A 26,138-nucleotide genomic window follows, 5' to 3' on the forward strand; every position below is an offset into this window, starting at 1 on the left:
CTGAATGAACTCCTATCCGAATTTGACCAACAAGACCATTCTGCAGTTTTACTCCTGCACATGAAAAGGTCATGGCATTCGTTTCCACATACTTGGGATTGGCCTCTGTTTTCAACAGCGATGAAGTTTCAGAACGCAATGATCTTGATGGTTGGTAACCAGACATCATACTCTTAACAAATTCGGGAATTGTGCCATATAAAAATTGATTCAATATACACAACACCCAGTCATTATAATCAATAATAGTCTAAAAAGACCAAATTATTATTTTCAACTTTTCATGATCCTCAGAGGGCTAAAGATCCCCATTGGTTCATGTGAATCAGATCACAGAACCCGATCGTCATAGGATCAACAATTTGTTTATTTTAATAAGTTTTATACGTTTTTTCTTTTTAGCTTTTTTTAACTGTTTTTTAGTTAAGCAACTTTTTCCTATCAATATACTTAGCTTAATATTAGGAGCCAGTATTTAGGGAGTGCCTCTACCAACATGCACATGTTTCAAGATAACTTTTCATCAGGGCTGAGGCTCCCGTGGTTAATTACCGTGCTTCTAAGAAACCGCTCCTCTCCATAGAGTATCATGTCTAGAGTATTGAAGCTATTATCGGAGTCCAGTCAACGAATAGCCTTTTGTATGAATGATATAAAAATTGATGACATAAAATAATTCTTGCAAGGCTGATATTCATATGCCGAAAAACAGACACCAATAAGTGCACTTATGTTTTTTGTTCCATATGCACAAGAAACTGTGAAACGTTTGGGTGCATGCATCTGGCAGGCTGCCCCCCCCCCCTAATTTGCATGTGAGTTCTGTATGCGTACAATTTGCATAGGCCTAGCTTTCTGCGTGCCACAGTATTTACACTCATAGTAGAAGCTGGCATCTTCTCATGGTCTCTCCGTGGCTTTCTGCATTGGCCCCCGCAGGCTGTTATAAAGACGAACCATTTCGACAAAATAAGACCAAGATCATCTTACAGTCCTCCCAGCTTCATTATTGTGCCTGTTCATGGCCGACCTCGCATCCGGTCGGTTCTCCCGGGCATCCGCAAACTCCCGAGACACCATACTTCCGAACTCCACATCCTCACTGCATCCTCCCCACTTCCATCCTTCTCCGGGTGGGCCTTTGTGTCGAGTGTCACAACTGCAGAGGGTGGCAGACCCTTCAGCGCAGGACCTGGTCACAGCAAAAGCTACTCCCGCTGATGCAATGGCATGAACAAATGCTGACTCCCTCGTAGCTGGAATAAAAAAAAAAAGAAAAAGAAGATGACATCTATCAGTGAAAACCTTCCTCTTTCCTAACCCAGCGTCTCAATGGCTCAGTACCTCCACTACCTGACTGATGGAACTCAAATGCCACTCCTAGTATAACTCAAATAAGATACCTAACATAATGGCCACTCCTAATATAACTCAAATGCCACTCGTAGTATAACTTATAGTGCTTCCCACTGTAACTCAAATACCTTTCCTAGTATAACTCAAATAAGATGCCTAACATAATGGCCACTCCTAATATAACTCAAATGTCACTCCTAGTATTTTGAAATTTTGAAATTAGTGGGGTGCCATTAGCATGAGCCTATTATTGTCACCTATTTTGTAGGTGATAGGGGCTCCCATGCTAATTCAGCGCTAATTGGTCAGCGTGAACCAATGTCCATGTACCGTACTAACCAAGTAGCACAGGGCACACCTACTTTATAACACTAAACTTGCCCCCCCATACTGAAAAATAAGAGGAGTGTGTGGCACAGTGGTCAGAGCTACAGCCTCACCACCCTGAGGTTGGGCCCATGTGCCTATGGCCCCGCCCCATTCTGCAGCCATCTGGCCTGCCGGACGGGCAGGCTTGGCACCCGTCCGTCCAGCCAACATTTACCAGGTATGGGGGGTGGGATTGGGGGTGGGGGGTCATGGGGTCACGGGTTGGCGGGGGGGGCAATCGGGGGTTCGGGGGAGGCGGTTGTTGGGGGGCTTGTGTCGAGGGCAGGAGGGCCTGGGATCCCTCCTGCCCGTATTGTAGTAGGGGGTTGGGGGTAGGGAGTCTGCCTGGGCAGGAGGGGTTGGGCTCCCTCCTGCCCGATATTATAGGGGGTGGGGAGCGAGAGGCCAGGAGGGCTTGGGCTTTCTCCTGGCCCAAACATACTGGGGGGGTGCTGATGATCGCCGGGGCAAGAGGGTTTAGGCTCCCTCTTGCCCCGAATGTAGTCAGGCAGTCGGGGTGCCGCGGGGCAAGAGGGCTAGGGCTCCCTCTTGCCACGATGCTGTCGGGGAGTCGGCAGGGCAAGAGGACTTGGGCTCCCTCTTGCCCTGAACATAGTCGGGGGTTTGGGATGCCGCGGGCCAGGAGAGCTTGGGCTCCCTCCTGCCCGGATCATTTTAAGGCGGGGGGATTCTGTAATCGGTGTTGTTTTTGACAGACACCAGTTACAGAATCCAGCTTTTAGGCAAAGGACTGGCTCCTCCTTCGCCTAAAAGCCCTTGTGTTGGAAGTTTGGGGCTTAGGCGGTTTTTTGGTTCATTATGGGGTATAAGTGTAGACGTCGTGGGGGGATAAGTGTAGACGTAGTGGTGGTCTGGGCGTTTAAACAGCTGAATGTAGAGGCAGGCCATTATCAAAAAAAGGACGTTTTTTTTTATTATGGACATTTTCCCTGTTTCTACTTTCAACGCTTAAGGCCTTAGGCCAAAAAGTGACTTAGACAGTTTTTTTGATTATGCCCCTCTGTATGTTTAGCGGAAGAACCTCCGATTTACTCCAATTTATTTTATATCCAGAAAATTTTCCAAATCGGTCAATCAAATCTAATAAATGCAGAATGGTAGATTCAGGATTCTTCAAATGAAGCAAAATATCATCTGCATAAGCAGAGGCCTCATATTCCCGACCTGCATAAGGAATTTTCAGCATTATATTGTAAATGCTTTCTGTCTTTATCTGTTTTTAAGTCCATTATTCTAATTAGTATTTTATCTGTATCCCATGTATTAGCTCACCTTGAGGTGAACCGCCTAGAACATTTTCGGTATGGTGGTATATAAGAATACAATTATTATTATTATTATTACCTTATATCTCCTTTGTCTATTGAATAGCCAATAACAAGGGTTCCAGAACAATATAAAAAAGCAAAGGGGATAGTGGACACCCTTGTCTAACTCCCCTCTCCAGATGAAAACGCTCTGAAAAAGTATTATTAATATATAATCTGGCAGAAGGGGAATTATACAAGGTTTGAATCATTTGAATAAATCCAGATCCTATACCAAACCAATTCATTGCTTGATACATGAAGGTCCATTCTACACGATCAAAGGACTTCTCTGCAGAAACAGAGAAGGCTGGATCTTACATGGCTTTCATTAAATTTAACATATGAAAAGCCAGTCTGGTGTTATTTGACAAATGTCTTTGAGCAACGAAACCCGTTTGGTGCATACCAATAATATAAGGGAGAGCCTTGGCCAAGCGTAAAGCCAATAACTTAGCCAGAAGTTTTCCATCTACATTAATCAAATAAATAGGCCTATAATTTGAAACCAACATGGGATCTTTATTTGGCTTTGGCAAGACAATAGTTAAAGATTCTGTCATAGTACCTGACATGCAACCTTTAGTTAGTTGTGCCTGATACAATTTAAAAGATGAGGTAATAATGTAATTTGGAATGATTTGTAAAACTCCACATTAAATCCATCACCACCTGGAGCGGATCCAACTCTAAGGGACTTCAATGCTGTCTGAAGTTTTGTCAGTGATATAGGTGCCTCAAGGTCTCCCCTTATATGTTCTGGAATTTTTGGCCCTTTAATTAACTTTAAAAATTCTAAACCCTCAATTTCCTTATTTGAATAAAGCTCAGAAGAATATAAAGCTTTGTAATAGTTTAAAAATTGTTTAAAAATATTTCCAATTTGAGAATGAGTTTCATCCTTCTCATCTTTAATCGCCACAATCTTTACTTTACTTTTTTTTGCTTTGAGATAATTAGCCAATAATCTTCCCGCTTTATTCGAGTTTCCATAATACAGAGCCTGTTGAAAAAACAAATCTTTTTTAGCCAGTTGTGAGGAAATCTCGTATTTATATTTAGTTTTCAGGAGTGCCTGTAAAGTAATTTGTTCCCATTTCAAGGCCAATTGTGACCCCAAATCTTTAATATTTTGTTCTAAAGTAGAAAATTCCATTTTAAGTTGTTTCCTAATGTGTGCCGAATATGAAATGATTTGCCCGCTCATTGTAGCTTTGAAAGCATCCCATAATGTTTCTAAAGAGATTTCGTCTGAGACATTTAGTTGAAAATATTCATTCATTTTTAATTGAAATTCCTCAAGAAAGTTTGAATATGCAAGCAATGTATTATTGAATCTCCAAACAGGTCTACTACCATCTTGTTCAGCAAGTTGAAATTCAATCCAAACTCGAGCATGATCTGATAAAATGATTGGGTCTATGCTGGCTTTTGTAACCTGTTGTGTTAATTGATTTGAAACAAAAATGTAATCTATTCTTGAAAATGATTTATGTACATGGGAGCAGAAAGAAAATTCCTGAGCATTAAAATAAAGGATCCGCCATATATCTTTCATGCCACAGGACTGTACTAAATTATCTAAGCCCACTGATTTTATCAGCTTACTGGGTTGTTTGTCCAACAATGGGTCCATAACATCATTAAAGTCCCCAGCTACTATTAAGTTAGAAGAAGCCAGTGGTAGAATCAACTGTTGAAGAGTTTTGAAAAATTCAGCCTGATTTGAATTAGAGGCGTAAATATTAAAAAGCGTTAGAATATCTTTTCCTGAGCTCATGTGCACCTGAATCCAGATTCCCATGGGATCTGCTGATATTACTCTAAATGTAGCTGAGCATTTTCTATATACTAGGATAGCCACCCCAGCCTTCTTTCCCACTGCAGGAGTGAAAAAACTATGCTTGACCCACCCACCTTCCAACTTGGTCGATTCACTAGCAGATAAATGCATATCCTGAATAAATTAATGGTCCGCTTCCTGCTGTTTTAAAAAGTTAAGAGTTTTTTTCCCCTTTTAATAGGATAGTTGAGTCCATTGACATTTAAAGAAAATATTTTTAAAGCCATTGTAAATGATTATACCATGCTCCTAAATAATTTCCCTATACACATATAATAAGGTAAAGTTTTCCCCACATCCAGAGTCCAGGGCAGGATTAACCAATAGGCCAAGTGCCTAGGGCCCAAAATGGTCAGGGGGATCTGATGAAGGAGGGCATCAACATTGTTTTATCCAAACAGCAATGGGCCCCTCCAGCATCGATTGGCAACGTGGGCCCCCCTGATCGGCAATGTGGGCCCCACCCCAATCGGCAACGTGGCCCCCCATCGATGGAAAGTAAGTCAAGCAAGCAATGTGGGTAAGAAAGGCAACAAGAACCATAATTATGCAAGCAGTGCTGCTTGCCCAAAGCTTCCCTCTGATGCAGCTTCCTGTTTCCGCCTGGGCGCATGGTAGGGTGGGATGGGGGCCCAGTGTACTTGTATGCCTAGGGGCCCTCAATGAATTAATCCTGCCCTGCTAGGGTCTCCATGTAAACCCCTTCCCCTTCCACCTCCCACCCCTTCCCCCTGCCATAAAGTATCTCTTAAACTTGGGTGCGCTCATGAGGGCTAGCGACTACCCTCCTCCCCCAGAGGCTCTATAATTCCCCAAACGGAATCCCCCTAATTATGAACAATTTACTATACAAATCTATAACCCCTTTAGTAATAAAATAAATAATTAATTCATGAAACAATTTCCTGTCTTGATATTAACATATTATCATTTTGCCCCTTTAATTCATTTAACTTGCATACAGATCAATCCACTAAACCCAGAAACTTATTAACTTATTTACCAACCATACTTTTAGTATAGCAATAAATATTCTGCTTCGATTATGGTTAACCTCAGTATAAATCAAATATATTGACAGATCCATGCAATCATATATTTAAATTCATAGATCAACTTATATCTGTCAGTATAAATTTTTGAGCTTGGACAGAAGAAAACAAATCATTCATCCATTACCCACACATTCCTGTTTCCATTCACATTGAATCAAACAACGTCCCATGCCATGAGTTTATGTACAGTGAAATTCTCAGAAATTCTGGAAATAAGTTCACCACAGCTGTTAACATTCAGAAGGCATCCACACTGCCCATGACAAAGTACTTTCCACAGACAGTGGCATTTTCCTTTACCAGCCGGTTCTTATCAAGCACAAACACGCTGACTGTCTTGTCAAAGGAGTCCAAGGCCAGTCTGTGCACCGGGAACAAACGGTTTTTACTGATCCCACGGAAGTGGCTCAAAATCTCCAGCATGTACTGCAACACCATGGCAACAGGAGGGCCCAAGTGTAAATGTTTAATTCCTGTCACTCATGCTGACAACGGGGTTAAAGGATGTTTGCAAACACCAGCAGAAAATTGACTGTTTCCCCCACCACCACCACCCTTGTTCCCAATCTTGACGTCTGACTCTCGCCACCCCTCTTCCAGCTCTCTCATGCCTGGCCGACTGTCCTCGACCATCCTGGCCCCACACACTACATCTATAAGGCAAAGCCGACTGGGATAGGCCCTTTCCTGGAGCATGCATACGACCCATAATGCGGTGCAGGGGAAAAGAAGGACTGCAGGATGATGTCAAACCGGGGATGGGAACACAGCAGGCCTCCGCTGCCGATCCTGGAAGCCCCGGCCCACAGCGGAAAAGAACAAAATTTCCGAACCCACATTAACTCCTGGCCCGGCGTGCGACTCCACTTCCCAGACTCCCTCCGTGCATGCGCTGTGGGTCAAACGTCTGACTTAATTATAGAAAAACCATGAAGCTCCAAAAAGTTCCCCGGAGGCCCGCTCCAGCCAGAGAAGCCACACAAGAGGAGGAGAATCCCTAGCAGGGCCCGGGAAGGCAATGTAGGTAAGCTCAAGAGTGAGCTGGGAGCAAATGATGTCAACTCAAGTGTTCCAAGCCTCTTGTTAATTTTCCCTTAGCCAGTGGAGGTTGCTGCTCATGAAGGAATGTTACAGAGGTACAGGGGAAGGGAAGTGGCGTTGGTGCAAGGCAGGAGGGGGGCGAGGAAGGCGCATGCGGAAGGGAAGGGGGAGCGGAGAAGAGGGCTGGGGAGACGCCCCACCATCCCGGGCACCTCTTATCCTCGCTTCACTAATGATGTTCCCTCTAAGTTGTGTGGGAGTTCTCCAGCTGCATTGCTGCCAGTGGAGGGTGGTGCTTCAACGATGTGTTTCAGTCGCTAGCGAGAGTCATAGAGAAACATAGAAACATAGAGTATGATGGCAGAAAAGGGCCGTCAGCCCAACATGTCTGCCCACTCAAAAGAACCCTCCCCTTAAAAGAACACTTCCCCTACGCAATTCCCAAAAGTGAACCCACATGTTTATCCCATCGTTTCTTGAAGTTGAGCACGTTGCTGGCTTCAACTACGAGTCAGGTCCAATGGAGTCCAGCAGAACTTGCCTATCTCTTGATATTGAAAATGCTATGCTGAAAAAACACTACCACTGGCAGGAATTTACAATAGGTAGAGGACTTATGTACAGCTTAGAGCAGTGGTCTCAAACCCGTGCCCCGGGGGCCACATGCGGCCTGCCAGGTACTATTTTGAAGCCCTCGGTATGTTTATCATAATCACAAAAGTAAAATAAAAACAGTTTCTTGATGATATGTCTCTTTAGCTATCAATGACGTTATTATTAAAACTTAGCCAAAAGGAAAGATTTATAAACTACAAAGAGTTTTACCTCATGCAAAATTGTCATTTCTTTAATAAAACATTAACTATTTTTTTTCTGAGGACCTCCAGGTACCTACAAATCCAAAATGTGGCCCTGCAAAGGGTTTGAGTTTGAGACCACTGGCTTAGAGGGAATGTTGACAAGGTTATCACTGAATTGCGTTGGAGGTGAGGAGGGCTTTACGGAGATGTGTCGAGGATGCGGGGTTGGGATTGGATGGCTGTCAGGAGATGTGGGAGTGTAACCTTGGGGGAGGAATAGGTGGAGGAAAGTGGAAGGGGGGGGGGGAGCGAGCGTTGCTGCCTCTACATTGACAATGCATTGCATCACTGGACTACCAGTAGCACATCTGCCTTTGCTGTCTCCCTTGAGTTGGCAATACGTTCAGCTGCCCTGTCGGCAGTTGTGATGCCTCATGCGTGGTGCCAAGCCGCAGGCCAGCGGTCACAGCCAGTCGTACCTCTGCTGGCCCAGGTCATGTCCAGATCCTACCCACTCTTGTATTAGGTAGGGTTACCAGGAGTCCGGATCTCCCTGGACATGTCTGGATGGCCTTTCAAGTTGCGGCACTTGTCTGGATTTTGAGAAGCTTCCTCAAAATTGCATCGGGGAGGAGGGTATCCGCACATACGCAGATGCCGCATGATGTGCGCATGACATCACTGCATCGCATCCACTCATGCACAGTTGTCCTCCTGCCCCAACAAGAGCCAGCGGGGGGGGGGGGGGGGGGAGGGGAGGGTGCTAGGTTTGGTTTGGGGGCAGAACTGGGGGGCGGAACGGGGCAGGGATGGATGGAACTGGGCGTGCCTAGGGGGTCCAGATTTTACTAAAGTAAAATCTGGTAACCCTAGTATTAGGCAGCTATCAAAGGACTTTCTTTTAACACATGGGCTCCATTTTTAGTGCACTAGACAGTAGCTCAGACCTACAATACTGTCAACTACTGAAAACCCCTCATTAGCTGCTTAACACAGCTTAGAAACAGAGTTTCTTAGAGTTGCATTTTCTGTTCCTGCAAGGCTGCTTGCTCATGTGGTGTTGTATAAAGGCTGGCAAGAGCAAAGTGGAAATGTCCAATCAGAATGGTGCACAAATAAGTGTCTTTCAACTCATCTGATAAATCCAAATGTCTTTATTCATCCAAAATAACTCATAAATCCAAAGTAACTCAATGACTCGACATGATCATGTTTCGGCCACCCGGCCTGCATCAGGAGTCAACTTAGTTGAATGCACATCTTGGAACTGTGCCTACGTTTCAGCACCATATATCGAATTTGGGGTTAATTTTGTAGCTGGGGAGAGCAATGTATTACTGGGTTTGTTGCTTTCTGGTTCTCAGTGGCTCTGGGTTGTTGGAACTGCTTGTGTGTGAGAGTTACACCCTTTACTTTAGCTCTCACTGCAGGTGTTGTATAAAGGCAACATAAGAACCAGTTTCACTTTATACAATAGGCTCATTCAGTGCTCCCCGTTAACACACAAAGTCTCCGACACCTAGGGTTACCATATTTTCATGACCCCGCCCCATTCTGCCCCCCACCTCGCCCAATTCCACCTCCAGCCCTGCCCGGTCCCGTCTCCAGTCCTGTCTCGTTCCGCTTCAGCCCCGCCCCCACAAATCCACCTCTCTTCTTCCGGACAAGCTCCAGCCACATTGAAGGGCGCAGATATGTGTGACATCATCCACACGTGCTCAGAGGCCCTCCAGACACGGCCAAAGCTTGTCTGGGCTTTCCAAAACACGGGCAAAGGCCAGGTTTTGGAAAGTCTGTCCAGGAGCCCAGTCAGTCCAGGACATCTGGCAACCCTGCTTACACATGCAAAATATCTGCCCCATAAAAAAAAAAAAAAAAGAAAAGAAAAGATAGGCAGGCCTGTCAAAAAATGACCGCAGGCCCCCCCCCCCGATAAACGCGATCCCCCCCCCCCCAAATAGCAGAAGGGATGCCCACTCACTCCTGCTACCACCCGATGCTGCCTTCCCAGCCCGCGCAAATATGGCAGGAGGGATGCAAACTCTCTCCTGCCCTGCCACCAACTGAGTCACCTCTTCCCCCCCGATAGGCATGCGAGTCACCCCGGCCCATTTTGCATGTATAATACACACAAACTATCTGCCCAATTAAAAGAGAAAATATAAAAAGCCGCAGAAGCCCTGACAGCAGTGACAGGAAGCTGCTCTCCTGTCACTAATGTCAGGGTCTGCGCATGCTCCAGGATCGCTCTCTAGTGATCCTGGCCATGGGTAGGGGGCGTGTTAACGATCGTCCCCATTTGCATGCAGGCCTTTTGTGAATTTGTTGGTCTGCATGCAATTGGGAACGGATCGGACACAGAATCGGGGGTTAGTGAATCTAGCCCATCGTCCAGAGGATCCAACCCCGCAGAACTGGCTTACTAAAATGAATGGTTCAGCAGAGTGTGAATTACGAATGTAAGAATGGAAAAATAATGAAAGTTTTGGAACATATTTACATTGCATTACATTAGTGTTTATGGTCGCTAATATGCTCCTGGAGTTAAATGTGATTTACAATTTAGAAGAGCCTGGTCATACCAAAGGATTACATTACTTCATTAGGGTTCATGACACAGATAACTTGGCTTGTGTTTGTGTAATCATAAGATTATGGCATAAGGTTAAAAGAGTAGATTGGCTATATCTGGTCGCTGGCATAGACATCTCTCTTGCCTCTTCCTTTGCTGGTTTGTTCTGTTATCAGGATGCCCACAGTAGCAAGGATGTCAGGGATGCAGGTATGACAGTGGGAGCTCCACCCATGCTTTATCCCTGTGTTTGCCTCTCTTGCATTTATATACTATGTAAGTTTACATGCATTGTTAAAACCCTTAGCGCTTAGGCATCCTGCTGATCCTTGTGTGGCTAAGTATACACTTCTGCACGAAAGGGGTTGTTAATATTGACATTTACACACTGAAAGGGCATGTAAATGCAGGCGACTAGATCAGGGGGTTCTCAAACCTGTTCCTCAGGATACACCCAGCCACAATGAATATGGATGAGATAGATTTGCATACAGTGGAAGCAGTGCATGCAAATTTATCTTCTGAGCTTCATTATAGATATCTTGAAAATCAGATTGGGTTGAGAACCCCTGGCCTTGATGGTAGACTTGCTCTTTGAATCGAGCTTAGACTGAAAGTCCTCTAGGGACAGGAAAATATCCATCGTACATGAATATAACTCACCATGAGCTACCATAGAAAAAGGCACAAGCTATGAACTAAAGCACCCCCCTCAGCCTTTCCAGCAAAGTCAATTTCATGAACGGCTTAGTTTCATTCAGTGATAGAAAGACCTTTTGTCACCTATGTGCAGGAAGATTTCCCATCTGTGTAACAGGCCCAGGATTAATCTAAGGAAATACTTTTTTACAGAAATGGTGATAGTTACGTGGAATAGTCTCATGGTAGAAGTGGTGGAGACAAAGGCTGTGTCTAAATTCAAGAAAGCATGGGACAGGCACGTAGGATTGCTTAGGGACAGGAGGAGATAATGGATACTGCGGGATGGGCAGACTGGATGGGCCTTTATCTGTCATCATGTTTCTATGTAAGAAAGATAATTATATGACAGCAAACATTTGCATGAGATACAAAAGCACATGTGTGATCATTATCCCAGTGTTCAACGGACGGCCACCAGGATGATCTCGGAGCTCAAGAGTCTCTCGTACGAAGAGAGACTGAACAAATTGCAGCTCTACACTCTTGAGGAATGTAGGGAGAGGGGAGACATGATCGAAACATTTAAGTACCTCACGTGTCGAAGTGGAAGGTGATATTTTCTTTCTCAAGGGACCCTCGGCCACAAGAGGGCACCCGCTCAAACTCAGGGGCGGAAAATTTCATGGCGACACCAGAAAGTATTTCTTCACAGAGAGAGTGGTTGATCATTGGAACAAGCTTCCAGTGCAGGTGATCGAGGCAGACAGCGTGCCAGACTTTAAGAATAAATGGGATACCCATGTGGGATCCCTACGAGGGTCAAGATAAGGAAATTGGGTCATTAGGGCATAGACAGGGGGTGGGTAAGCAGAGTGGGCAGACTTGATGGGCTGTAGCCCTTTTCTGCCATCATCTTCTATGTTTCTATGTTTACTCAGGTTAGAGTAGAGGAAATGTCCTTTCCTTAAAGAATTGCTGAAATTCAGTCTTATAGAAAATACGAGGTTACGGGATGAAGGGTTCACTACTGTACATGAAATTACATTCTCCTGTGACAGAAAATGATTTCATAACAACCTTAAAGGGGAAAAAGAGGTTTTAAAAAATTGTAGGCCTCTGGCTCGCATTGCTTCTTTTACAGGCCTTCCCCCTTCTCTCTCCCCCCCCCCCCAAAAAAAAAAAAAAGCACACTCTGATCAGGAGAGCCTTCCCCAACAAAAGGATTGCTCTGGCCCACCTGAGAATGGAATGCGAAGCTCTGTCGAAGTGACCTGATCTTTTGTGACAACCCCCCCTTGACACTGCCTGGTTGGTATGGCAAAACGTCCTTATTACCTGCTGGGGTGAATGAATCTCCCTTTGTGCTGGCACTGTCACACTGCATTAGATCAACAATGGCTGAAGATATTTTATATGAAATTCGCCCTCGCCAGTGATTAGCAAGGAGCAACTAAGTCATAGCAACCTAGAACTATGCAGTGGCCGGGCCCCGTTGTCGGCCGAAAGGGAAATCCCTATTCAAATGGTTTAATAAAACAATCTAAAGGGCGTGTGAATCGTGAAAAGCATTTTCACTTTTCTCTTTAGCTTAATCTCATGGTCGCTGGGATATTGTGTTCTGAGTAGGCCCCAGCGGGGTGCGGGCTAAGGTCCCCCATCAACTCTTTTTACAGCCCCCTGTTCTGTGAGTTAATGATATACTGGTGTGATTGCCTCCTGCAGCAAGGAGAAACACGCATTTTGTGAAAAGGATGGACCTCCTAACACATCCTAAGTGGCAACAATTTCTCATCCAAAGGTCACAGGTCATAACCTGGATTCTGTGACACCACCCTCCCCTTCGCAACAGCCTGGTTAAGCTGCATACAGCAAAGTTATATCAGAAAAGTTACCTTAAAGGCTCTTTATATATATATATATGTATATATATATAAATATATATATATATACATATATATATATACATGTATACATGTATGTATATGTATACATATATGTATATACATGTATATACATATATGTATGTATATATATATACATATATATATATACATACATACACACACACACACATATATATATATATAATTTTTTTTTTTAACTTTATTTGAAAGATGTATCAAGTCATACAAGTATTATAATAAAGTTGTCGCCAGAATTTTATTCGCATTTTTTTTTCTTTATGTTTGCACATCCATATGCTATTTGGATGTAGCATGACGAAACATTACCAGCTCAGGCCAGGGCTCGCAGCAGAGGTAAAGGAGGGGAGGATGCACTAGAAGTGGAGTGGAGTGGGCTGAGTGGGAGTGTGTGGTGCAGTGGTTAGACCCGAGCTACAGCCTCGGCACCCTGAGGTTGTGGGTTCAAATCCCACACTGCTTCTTGTGACCCTGGGCAAGTCACTTATTCCCTACTGCCCAAGGTACATTAGATAGAGTGGGAGCCCGCCAGGACAGTTAAGAAAAAAATGCTTGAGTACCTAAATAATATGTAATCCGCATAGAATTGTAGGATATGCAGAATATAAATTATTAAAAAAAAAAAAAAAAAAAAGCTCATCAAAGAGGACCTGTTAGACCTGGTAGAGGGAGACATGAACATGTATTGATAATGGGATCTGGAGCCCTCAACATATGTACTGTATATGACAGCTAATGTATACACACATGTGATTTATCTTTAATCTTATCTATTGTTTTGCCTTTTGTCTTTGTTTTGTTCTATTTCTATCATTTAAATTTCTCCAGAATTCTACTGTTCAACGGCTCCCCCTTCTGCTTCTATTCCTTTCTCTCCTCTCTTCTACCTTCCAAAGTATTTAGATCAATGCTGTCTTGTTAAAATGTTTATTTTATTTTTATTTTTCCTCTAACTCTACTTTTCACTTCTCTATTACCCTCCAGGTACTTTAGTTAGATTGTGAGCCTTCGGGACAGTAAGGGAATTTTTCAAGTACCTTTCTTATTTCTAATCTTAATGTATATTTTCTGTAAACCGCTTAGAACCTAACGGATGTAGCGGTATATAAGAAATAAATTACATTACATTACACAAAATCAATCTGTTTGTGCAATTGGGTGCATCAGTGAGCACATGCTTTCCACCTCACAAATGCTGTTCTGGGTATCCTGCCCCTCCTTATGAAAAAATGATAACAGGTTTTGGGTGACAAAAGTTTTCAATAATATCTTATGTGCTTTGCAGGGGACAACCTTGATAATGCCACTGGGCGAAACATGTCAGAGGAAAGCAGTCCCCAGCCGACATAGTAAACCTGAGGTGCAAGATAAGTGCTTGTTTTTTTTTTTTTTTTTAGTACATTTATGAAATGAGCTTTTTGATAACAATTAATAATAAAATGTGGTATGAAGGCGTATATATAAAACGCGGAAAAGAAACGTAGAAAGAAAATGTAGAAATAAAGCATAGAAAAATGGGTCAGTGAGGAGCGCTAGGTCACGACTAAAGTTTATGAAATCATTGCCTAAGCTGTGCACACATTTCCGTTGATTAAAATTAATCATATATGGATAGCATATCTGATCACCTATTGAAAGAGTTTAAGATAAAACCATATATGGTTTACATTGCCTCACTTCTAAGCACAGACTAAAAAGATTGAGAACAATCCAAAACACAGCCATACGACTGATTTTTGACCTGAAAAAAATCCGACCACATCACTCCATATTTCAAAAAACTGCACTGGCTGCCAGTCGAGACCAGAATAATTTTCAAATTCAGTTGCCTATGCTTCAAATCACTATTCGGTACTGCACCCACCTACCTTCTGAAACACTTTTGCTCTCCAAGACAAACTACGCCTCTCACGCAGAACACTATTATTCGCCTTTCCGACTCCCAATAGATGCCAATTCAAAAGATTCCTTGACAAGATACTTTCCTTCTAAGCAGGAATCTGGAACAATGCTCTAAGCCAGGGGTGTTCAACCTTTCGGCTTCCCTGGGCCGCATTGGACGAAAAAAAATTTTCTGGGGCTGCACAAGCACTAACACTAGCTGATGAGCCCCCCAAAAAAAGGCTGAGCAGGTCCCAAATTTGCAATCACTATTACAGAAGATGTACGTATCTAATAATAAACCTTCATTAAAGGGACACTGTAGAGAGGAACCCATAAAAGCAGTAATGCTTACCCTGACTGAATGATCCTCCACGTGCACCGCTGGCAGTGGAAGCAGCCACAGACTTCTGCATCCTCATTCTGATGAGCAGGGATGCGTGCTCCTGGTTCTCCCATTCACTTCTATTACAACTACGGTGAACTTCTTTAGAGGTGAGCCTCATCAGAGCAAGGATGCTAAATCAGCTGTCAGCAGCGCACGTGGAGGATCATTTAATCTGGGTAAATATTACTGCTTTTTTGGGCCTCCCACTTTGAGCTTAGTCTCCCTCAAAATGAACATCTCCCCTGCTGTAGCTAGTAGGAATCCCCAAGCCTCACCAACTGATGGCCACCTCCTCCCCTCCAACTTCCCAGGTTCTGCAGCTGGCAGCAATATTGCAGAGTTGCTGCCTTCCCTCCTCCCTGCCCCCCCCCCCACCCACCACCTTGGCTTTCATGCATGCATGAAAGCAGGGGCAGCTTGAGAATATTGCCATTGGCTGCAAAGCTTGGAGATTTTGGGTTGTCAGACTGGGGGAAGATGTCTTCAGGTGGCAGGGCTTGGGAATCTCCAATAGCTCAAGTGTTTGTAAATTGCACTCAGGCGGGGAGAAACTTTGGTGCCCATCCACTAATTTTGGGCTCCAGTCCCTCCCCTAAATCAGCTGTATATGACTATGCCACTGAATACAAAAATAATTGTGATGCACATATCCCAAAGCTAACATAGTCCAGTTAATAAATTCAAAATAAAACAATTTTTTCTACCTTGTTGTCTGGATATTTTGTTTTTCCATCATCTTGGTCCCAGTTTCTCTTTCTGCTTTTTGTCCATATTCAACTTAATCTCTTTCCAGTGTCTGCTGTTCATTTTTTTCTCCTCTCTTGTTCCATTTCCTCCTTACGCTTTTCTCCAACAAATTGATTTTTCCCTTTCAGCTTTCTTAACTTTTTTTTTTTCTTTTTTTGCCTCTGTCCAGTCAAATCTTGCCTTCTTTTTCACCCTTCTTCTTTTAAAATGTTCAGCTACCTTTCAATTCTTCATCTTCTCTCAGTCCCTAGCTCTCCCATTTCCCACCTCACTCCTTTCCCAGCCTCCCTCTCTCCACTGGTCAGGCTATAAGTCCCTGTCCCTTTCTTTCCATTTCCTTTCTTATCCCAGCTCTCTTCCCTCCTGCCTTCCCATGGGTCCATCTCTCTTCCTCTATCCCCATGCTCCAACATTTTGCTCCCTCTCTTTTCTGTTTTTCTTCTTCCCTCCCCCCCCTTGATGTTGAACAATGAAATGGAGGGGAAAAAAAGAGAGATCTCTCTGCCTTCTATCCACAGGCCTATAATTTCCCCCTACCTCTCTTCCATCCCCAGATCCAACTTCTCTCCCTTTCTCTTCCCAACTGCCCCCACCTCCATCTCTCCCCCTGCCTGCCTGCCTCCCTCCCCCAGGTCTAACATTTCTCCCTTTGTCTTCCCAACAGTTCTCCCTTCAAGTCTCTCTTTCCCTCTTCCTCCACATTACTCCAGGTCCAACTTCTCTCCCTTCAGACCATTGCCCACCATCTCTCTCTGTCCTCTGTTTCTGGCCCCATAAGCTTTCCCTCCATGCCCAATCTAGCATTTCTTTTAATACCCTCCCTCTCTGTACTTAAAAAAACCCCAAAACAGTCCAGGAGGCTTCCTTGGCCCAGCATGTTCTCCCCCTCCTCTCCGCATCCATGCATCTCTACCTCACTCCTCTCCCACCACCATGTCCAATAATTCTCTCTCTCCCCCTCCCTCCTCTCTCTGCCCAACAGTTCTCCTCTTTCTTCATCTCTCCATGTGCACCATCTCTTTCCCTCTCTCAGACACCCAATTCTCTCTTACTGTTCCCTCCCCCTCACTCCCTTCAATCATATGGCTCATGCACCCTCGCGCCTTCATCATTTGTCCAAAGTTTGTGCTCTCTCCCTCCGGCATCCCAACATGATCTTCTCCCTCTCTTCTGGCCGGCTCCCATGCTGCAATTGTTTTTCTGGTGGAAGCTGCGGGCGATGGTGGCTGGCTTCTCATGCGATCCGTGACTGTGCTGGAAGTATTTATTTTATGGCCGTTGGCGATCTGAATAGGGGTCTGGAAAAAAGACAGATTCCCCAAGTGCTGTGTGGAAACTAATCACTAACCTACCTGGCTCTCCAGTTTACTTCCTAAACCCACCACCTGTAGTGCCCACACAGTATATCCATGAACAGACAATCTGCAGCACAAGAAAGATGGAGGCAAAAAAAACAACAACCACTTTTTACAGAAGTTAACCTCTAACCATCATTCTACCCTACTATAATCCTTCTCTGAACAGAAAAAAACCCACAAACCCTGTGCTTTTTTTTTTCTGGAAGACGCCAACACAGAGCATGCATAATAGTGCAACTACAGAACTGGAAGCGGCGCGTCTGCCTGTGGCGGTCGTTTTTGTAACTCTCCGGCGGGTAGTTTTCTGGCCGGCTCCCTTACTGCAGTTGACCGTGAGTGTCGTCGGCTCCTTGCGCGCAATTCACGGCTGATTCGGAAGCCTTCGCTCTGACGTTGTGACTTCAGAGGGAACGCTTCTGACACAGCCGCAGATCGCGCACGAAGGGCCGACATCGCCCACGGACAACTGCAGCAAGGGAGCTGGCCAGAAAACTACCCGCCGGAGGGAGGCACATTCGCTCACTCTCACAATTTTTATGTTCCAAATCTCTTAATATTCTCATTCATTCTTTGGTGATCTCTAAACTTGATTATTGTAATGCCCTTTTTAAGGGCATTTCTCTGAATGAAATAAAACGCTTACAAATTATTCAAAATGCTTCCATTAAACTTATGCTTCCATAAAACTTATGCTTCCATAAAACTAGGAAATTCGATCATGTAACTCCTCTTCTTAGGAAAGCGCATTGGCTTCCTATATCTCACCGGATAACATATAAATTATGCATACTTACTTTTAAATCCCTGTTTTATAAAACTCCAGCATTCATTTATAAATTATTAATCCCTTATATTCCAAATAGAACACTGAGATCCAATGAACAAAATCTATTGACGATCCCTTCTCTTAGGGTTATTAATACAAGACGGCAATTTATTTTTTCTGTTACTGCACCTCAATTTGGAATTCTCTCCCTATTTACTTAAGGGAAGAATGCAATCTGGAAAAATTTAGGAGTGATTTAAAAACTTTTCTTTTTAAGGATGCTTTTGATAATTAGTTAGCAGTCCGCTGGTTAAATTTTTATTTCTATTGTTTAATATTATGACTTTTGTTTTCCCTGCCTTTCATTTTTTTACCCTGATTGTCTAACTTTCCTTTAATGATTTTGTATTTCATTCTCCTTTTTCCTTGTGTTCATGGTTTGTTAAGTTTGTCTTTTAGTCCGCTCGGATGTAAAATATTGTTAAGTATTGTATTGTCCCCCAAATACTGTAATATTTTTAAAATGTTCATCGCTTAGAAATATGATTAAGCGATTAATCAAAAATTTTATTAAACTTGAAACTTGAAGGGAGGGAGGGAGGGAGAATCTGGGCTGCACAAAACTCCTTGTTGGACATCCCTGCTCTAAGTGACTTACTCCTTAACACATCATCATACTAATCATTCAGAAGATCACTGAAAACCTATTTATTTGACAAATTTGTTTAAACTTCCTCGAGCAATTACGTCTACTTGCATGCTCCTGCCTTCTGATATATATATTAATATGTTACACGCGTGTTTGTTTACTCCTATTTCAAGCTCATGATGTAACTTCGCTGCATTCCTGCAGCCTGTCTTGTTGTAAACCATCTTGAACTGAAAGGTATGACGGGATATAAATAAATCTGTTATTATTATTAATAATAATAAAAAATGTTGAGGAAGAGGACCCTAATGGCTAGAGCAGTGGGCTGAGAACCAGGGAAGCCAAGTTCATATCCTTTCTCTCCTTGTCATCTTGCCTCAGATATAAAGTTAAATAGTAAGCGTTTTGGAGAGGAAATTATCTGTTGTACCTGAGTATAACTTACCATGAGCTACTCTTGAAAAAAGGCAGGAGCTAAATCCCAAGCCCTGTTTTTCTCCATACTCCAACGGAGAGGAAGAAATCCGTCTGTGAATAAGTGTCCTTATGCAAAGTTTTTGAGACTACACCCTTTGAAAAAGAGTTGAATTTCAATGCCGGTTCCCTGAAGCAGTAATCGAAACGTGGCACGTCGGAACCAGAGATATTTACAAGCTAAGTCTCTGAAACTTGAAATACATTCTTAAAGCTTTTGAGAGAATAAGCACAAGCACAAATAATAATTATCAGTAGTAATCCTGACCCGTATTGAACACTGCAATGATTGGGTGGTGAGGCGGTGATACACTGCCTTCATGTCTCTGAGCAGAGTTCGATTAGGAGAGGATATGAATTATATCTTGGTCATTCTATTGGACTTTGCAGAGCGACTTCTCATAAATTGGTATTATTCATCTGTAGTCATTCAACAGATAATAATTGTTGAAGTTATTGGCCCTTGAGTATTTTTTGGCATTAGGTTTTGAGCAATGGCCCACGTTTAACTTGGAACTTCTAAAGATTTGCATTCAAGCTTTCTCCTATGCAGTATTGATGTTGTTTGCCTGCTTGCTCTGAGGGAGGGGGCAATGGGTAAGAACATCATATTGGCAGGAGAAGCAATTCAGCATTAGCTCTGCAACATTTGGGAGGAGGGGAACTGCCCATCCCCCCCATGCTCACCTATGCATTCAATCTTCTTGCTACTTTGGTACTTTGTGTGTCTAAGTGCTTTGAAAATGAGCCCCATGATCATTTTGTTATACTGAAGTGTTTAAATGGAACGATTTCTGCCATCTACATCTGCTCTCCTTACTGGCGTCTCCCCCCCTCCACCCCCCTCCCCCTCCTTCCTTACTAAACCATGATGTCAGTTGAAGCATAGGAAGACAAACACCTCTCGCTTAAAAACAATAAAGTATAGCCTGATGAAAATAATATACTGAGGAAAGAAATTCACATATGATAAGCTATGGGATCTCCACATCAGACATAGTATAACTTTGCCCATAGCAATTTTTATAGAAAAAGAAGAAACAAACTCCTATCAACATTCCCCTTTCCCAATTTCTTAATTAGTCAGTTGAGAGCTAAGGATATTTTTTTGTTTTTGTTCTGCATATTGCTTGATGTCTGCATCTAATCTTGGTTGCCTGGAATGCCCTCCCAAGGGAAGTGGTGGAGAGGAAAACAGTGATGGAATTAAAAAAAGCGTGGGATAAAATTAGAAGATCTCTAATTAAAAAACGAAGGATGTAAATGAAAGAACTAAGGCTGGTATTGGACAGACCTGGCCGGTCTGTGTCCCATATATGATGATTCAGTGTAGGATGGGCTGGGGAGGGCATCAATGAGAACTCCACTGATATGGAACATGAGGATGTTACTGGCCAGATTTTACAGTAGATATCCTGCAAACAACGGTATGGTTGGATAGGCTAAAGTGAGCTTTGAGGGCAAATTCAACATTTGGAACCTAGGACAATTCCAAATTTTACAGTCTACTGCCCAGAAATATCAAAGAAGAGACAAGTTAATCTAATCATGTATTTTTTAATGGGTATAACTTATGAGCAGACTGGATGGACCGTTCAGGTCTTTACCTGCCGTCATTTACTATATTACTATATATTTGTTTAAAAAACAACAAAAACAAAACAAGGTTTATCTGTCACATCTTAGCCTTCTTGGACTGAGACTCTTTTTGCTTTGGGGTGCTATCATTTTTTTATTTTCATTTTATGTACGAGTCATGTGTCCTTATTACTCATGCATAGCAAATAATACCAGTGATCTTTTGCAAAGCCCTATTTTATACAGTGGTTTCTGTGGCAGATAAAGCAAAGATACTTACCTGTAGTAGGTGTTCTCCAAAGAGAGCAGGCATAAATTCTCACATGTGGGTGACGTCGTTCATGGAACCCGGTATGGACACTTCAAATCATTAGATACTGCCTGCAACGCACACGCACAGGTGCCTTCTAGCCGACTAGGGGAGGTAGATGGGTTGTGAGAATTTATGCCTGCTGTTCTTGGAGAATACCTGCTACAGGTAAGTATCTTTGCTTTCTCCAAGGACAAGCAGGCATAATGTTCTTACATATGGGACTCCCAAGCTGCCAGGATCATATCTCTGGAAGAATGTAATGAAATCCAACTGGGCTGGAGGGAAATTTGGCGCTCAGGTAGAGAAAATATTTTGCAGAACTACTTATCTAAACCGACTGTCCCTTTTGGAATTGCGTATAAAATGATAGAGGCTTACCCTTGTTTGTACAGTGTGGCATAAAGAGGTTGTGGTGGGAAAAAGTACAATGGAGTTATCAGTTTATAAGATGATGTGATGATTTAATGTCTCATGTTTATTTTATGAGTGCTTGTGTTTATTAAGATGGTACTGTATTTGTATGGTTATATATTTTTAGTGTATGTCTCTGTGTATTTTATTATGTATGCGTCTTTGGAACCCTCTTTGTAGAAAGCAGGCTTTAAATAAAAACAATTAACCCTAATGAGAGGTAAAGGTATGGACTGAGGACCAAATAGCCCCTTTGCAGATGGCCTCAATAGATGCAATGAGAAATGAGCTATTGAAGCAGCCATAGTTCATACATTGTGTGCTGTTATGCAGCCTTGGAGCATCAGTCCAGCCTGAGCTACGTGGAGATGGTTCTCTTGGAAACAGGAATTCCTAGCCTATAAGGGTCAAAAGCTATAAAGAGCTGGGAGGATTTCCTATGTTGCTGAACTCTATAATTTCAACGCGCTCCTGCTGCGATCATTCTATCATTCGATCACAGCAGGAGCAAGTTGAAATTATAGAGTTCTGAAACATCTCATTATCCCCTGAGGAAGGCTTGCTTAGGCTGAAACGCTCTTGACATAGCGGTTGAAGGCCTCTGACTTTTTTTTAGTATTAAGAAATACTTTGAGTAGAACTCCTGGCCTCCCTCCTGCAGAAGAACTCCATAACTTATAGGCCCTGTTTTACTAAGGTGCATTAACCGATTGGCATGCACTAATTGATTTAGCACGCGCTAAACACTAATGCGTGCATGTTAGTCTATAGACGTGTTAGCGTTTAGCTTGCGCTAATTTGATTAGCGTGTAAAACAGGGGGATAGCATACTATTAGTTACACGCATGGAATGAAACACTTGTACATTCATGCCTACTATTGATCTGGTACACATAAGAACATAAGAAGTTGCCGCTGCTGGGTCAGACCAGTGGTCCATCGTGCCCAGCAGTCCGCTCCCGTGGCGGCCCCCAGGTCAAAGACCAAAGCCCTGAGACCAGACCTACCTGTGTAAGTTCCGGTTCAGCAGGAACTTGTCTAACTTCATCTTGAATCCCTGGAGGGTGTTTCCCCCTATAACAGTCTCTGGAAGAGCGTTCCAGTTTTCTACCACTCTCTGGGTGCACCTGTATACATGCCAATGCTCTTCAGAAATAAACATCCAATAATGCACCCAGCAGTGCACACATCAATATAATAAAGCACAGGTTATGCCCAAAAATTGGAGAAAAGACCGTTTAGTGTCTAATAGGGGGTAAAATCAAAGTTCAGTACACACATAGACAAACCTGCCTCAATATGCAATCATTGGTCCTCGGTCTGAAAAACTCCAAAGATAAGTGAAAATACTTCTCTAATTATATAGCAGTTACATAAATATCAGTGGCAAAAGATCGTCACACTTAACTAAAAAAAGTTGTCTTCATGGTGCTGGGCTGTGGAAGCAGAAAAAACCCGCAAAGTGGAGCATAAGCTGAGTGCAAATCGGCCACTCGATCTCCACCACTTGCACACTGTTCTCCACGATTTCCAACAGGGCCCCCTGTTTCACTAAAGCTTCGTCTGGGAAATGAGCGCTAATTATTCAGCTTCATCGCCTATTGTGCTGGGTGCATTATTAGATGTTTATTTCTGAAGAAAATCTATTGGCATCCTTTCTTGTGGGCTGTTTTTTTAGTGTCTTTGTACATGCCAATACTGACATATGATAGTAATCGACAAAAGCATCATGGCGCATTCATAATCGGTTTGTCTATGTCTATGTATGTCAGCCTTGTTACCCGTTCTGAGTTCATTGGGGAGAACGGGATATAAAACTAACCAAATAAATAAACAGCATCTGAATTATTATTTAGTTACTTGCATCTCAATGGTAGCTCAAGGCTTGCTATAATCAAGTCCGGCTCTTAGGTCCCTGCTCTAGAGCAGTGTTCTTCAACCATCGGTCCATGCCGGTCCACAGAAATTTTCTGCCAGTCCACAGGGCCAGCACGTGCATTAGGCCCAAAACTGTGTTCTTCAACCGCCGGTCCACGGTGCGATCGATGTGGCATTATCTTCGAGCCAGCTCCCTCTTCCTGATTCAGTGCACAAAGCCACGGGCAGTGGCTCCTACGGGCATCCTGCGCCTGAACCAGAAGCCTTAGAAACATAGAAACATAGAAACATAGAAACATAGAAAAAGCGGCAGAAAAGGGCTATAGCCCACCAAGTCTGCCCATTCCAAGTATCCCCCCCCTGAATTTACTCCCTTAAAGATCCCACGTGAGTATCCCATTTTTTCTTAAAATCTGTTACGCTACTGGCCTTTATCACCTGGGGTGGGAGTCTGTTCCAATGATCCACCACTCTTTCGGTGAAGAAGTACTTCCTGGGATCGCCATGAAACTTCCCTCCCCTGATTTTCAGCGGATGCCCTCTGGTGGTTGAGGGTCCCATGAGCCAGAAGATATCATCTTCTGACTCGATGCGTCCCGTGATGTACTTATACGTTTCAATCATATCTCCCCGTTCTCTTCTTTCCTCAAGTGAGTACAGCTGCAACTTCTTTAGTCTTTCTTCATACGTGAGATCCTTGAGCCCCATGAGCAACATCAGAGCGAAGGCTTCCAGATGAGGCACGGGACATGCAAGGTGCAATTAGTACTATTATGGGGGTGGGGTCTGGGGTGGAGATTGGGTAGAAATGGGTGGGGTCTGCCCAATATTCTTCAACCGCCGGTCCATGGACCGATGCCGGTCCACAGAATAATTCTTTTATTCCTGCCGGTCCATAGGTGTAAAAAGGCTGAAAAACACTGCTCTAGAGCACTCACGATCGAATGGCTGGATTTACTCACATACCTGTTAAGTCTATAAGGTCGGGGCCCCCAATTTCACGCTTACCGTGCAAAGTTGCACATGACATTTGTAGACTGTCAGTTACGCATGTAATTTAATTCAATAATTGACTGTTAATTGGAGTTATTGACTACAAGTGGCCTTAATTGGCACTAATTAACAGTTAGATGCGTAACTGCCCTAAGATGCTGTTCTACTGTATAAGTTGTGCGCTCAAATTCCAGAATGTGGACAAGGAAGGGGAATGGACAGGCTGGGGGGGGGGCAGTTAAGTGCACAGCAGGTTATAGAATATTATCATTGACACGCCTAATCGCCTACTGTTAAGCGTGACCACTTATACCAGCCTTTGAGTTGACGTAAGAGCTCATGCCTAATGGTACTTGCATAGATTTAGACTTATATAAACAATTTTATTTTCAATACGAAGATGTTGGACTGATGAAGAATTGTGGTTAAGTGTTTTCAGAATCAAATGCTTAATGTGAAAATAGCCCACTAAAGTCCATCAAGTCATAAGTGGTGACGTATGTGAGAAATAGAATTGTTTATATATAATTATTGATTCTCACATAGAATATTATTTAGCCATATCAGAGTGTTATACTAGATATAGTCTTATGTCAGTATTCAGTCACTGCAGTTCCACTGCCATTATAGAATTCACTTTCAGCATGTATCATCTGGCCATCTAAATTTTTGAGGCCATTAATTGAATTTACTCTATAGTAACTTGATTTAATGTGCTTCTTTTAAAACAATTCAACAGTTAATGCAAGCTAATGCTGATAATGGACCTTGGAGGCTCATTCTCTCACTTGAAGAATGGTCTGAAATGTGTAGAAGCTGATAAAAAAATAAGGCTGAATTGCTTAACAAATATTTCTGTTCTGTGTTCACAGCTGAAACATCGGGAGCAGGACCACAAAAGACAAACGCAAATAGTGATAGAGGTGTGGTAAACCCTGATCGATTTCAGAGGATTGCGTTTTTGAGGAGCTAGCTAAACTGAAGGTGGATAAAGCAATGGTATACATCCGAGGGTAATGAAGGAACTTAGTGAAGTTCTGACGGCTCTGCTGGCTGACCTTTTCAATGCTTCTCTAGAATTGGGAGTGGTACCGGAGGACTAGAGGAGGTTGGATGTGGTCCCTCTTCAGAAAAGTGGAAGGAAGAAGCAGGGAACTACAGGCCATTAAGTCTGTATTCTGTGGTAAGTAAATTAAAGGAAACACATTTAAAACAGGGAATAGTGAAGTTTCTGTAATCCAGTGGATTACAGGACCCGAGGCAACATGAATTCACTAGAGGCAGGTCTTTTCAGACAAATCTGATCAATTTCTTTGACTGGGTGACCAGAGAATTGGGTAGAGGGAGTACACTAGATGTGTATTTAGATTTTGGCTAATCCTTTGACAACATTCCACACAAGCATCTAATAAATAAACTGTGTGCCCTCAGGATGGACCCCAAAATGACAGAATGGGTCAGGAACTGGTTGAGTGGAAGGTGACAGAGGGTAGTGGTCAATGGAGATCTCTCTGAGGAAAGGGATATTACCAGTAGTGTACTTCAAATTTCTGTTCTTGGGCCTGTTCTTTTTAACATTTTTGTAAGTGATTTTGCTGAAGGGCTGTCTGACAAGCTAAGAAATGTAAGGTCATGCATTTGGGCTGCAAAAACTAAACTAAAACTTAGTTTTATAGACCGAGTCATTAACCAAGAGGAGCTCGACTCGGTTAACAATAATGTAATCCATAATCCATAAACTTGACAAGGAAAAGTAGACTGAAATAGTTAATTT

The 26,138-nt window shown here is 43.1% G+C and overlaps 1 protein-coding gene across 1 annotated transcript in view; it reads right to left on the bottom strand.

Annotated features, from left to right (window-relative positions):
• Positions 1–26,138, bottom strand: part of WNT3A (Wnt family member 3A) — a 110,227-nt gene that overhangs the window by 5,732 nt on the left and 78,357 nt on the right. The window contains exon 7 of the mRNA XM_033932899.1: positions 991–1,256. Coding sequence (XP_033788790.1) covers positions 991–1,256 — 266 coding nt within the window. The remainder of the gene's footprint in view (positions 1–990; positions 1,257–26,138) is intronic.

Source organism: Geotrypetes seraphini, chromosome 2 (assembly GCF_902459505.1).
Source record: "Geotrypetes seraphini chromosome 2, aGeoSer1.1, whole genome shotgun sequence".
NCBI lineage: Eukaryota > Metazoa > Chordata > Amphibia > Gymnophiona > Dermophiidae > Geotrypetes > Geotrypetes seraphini.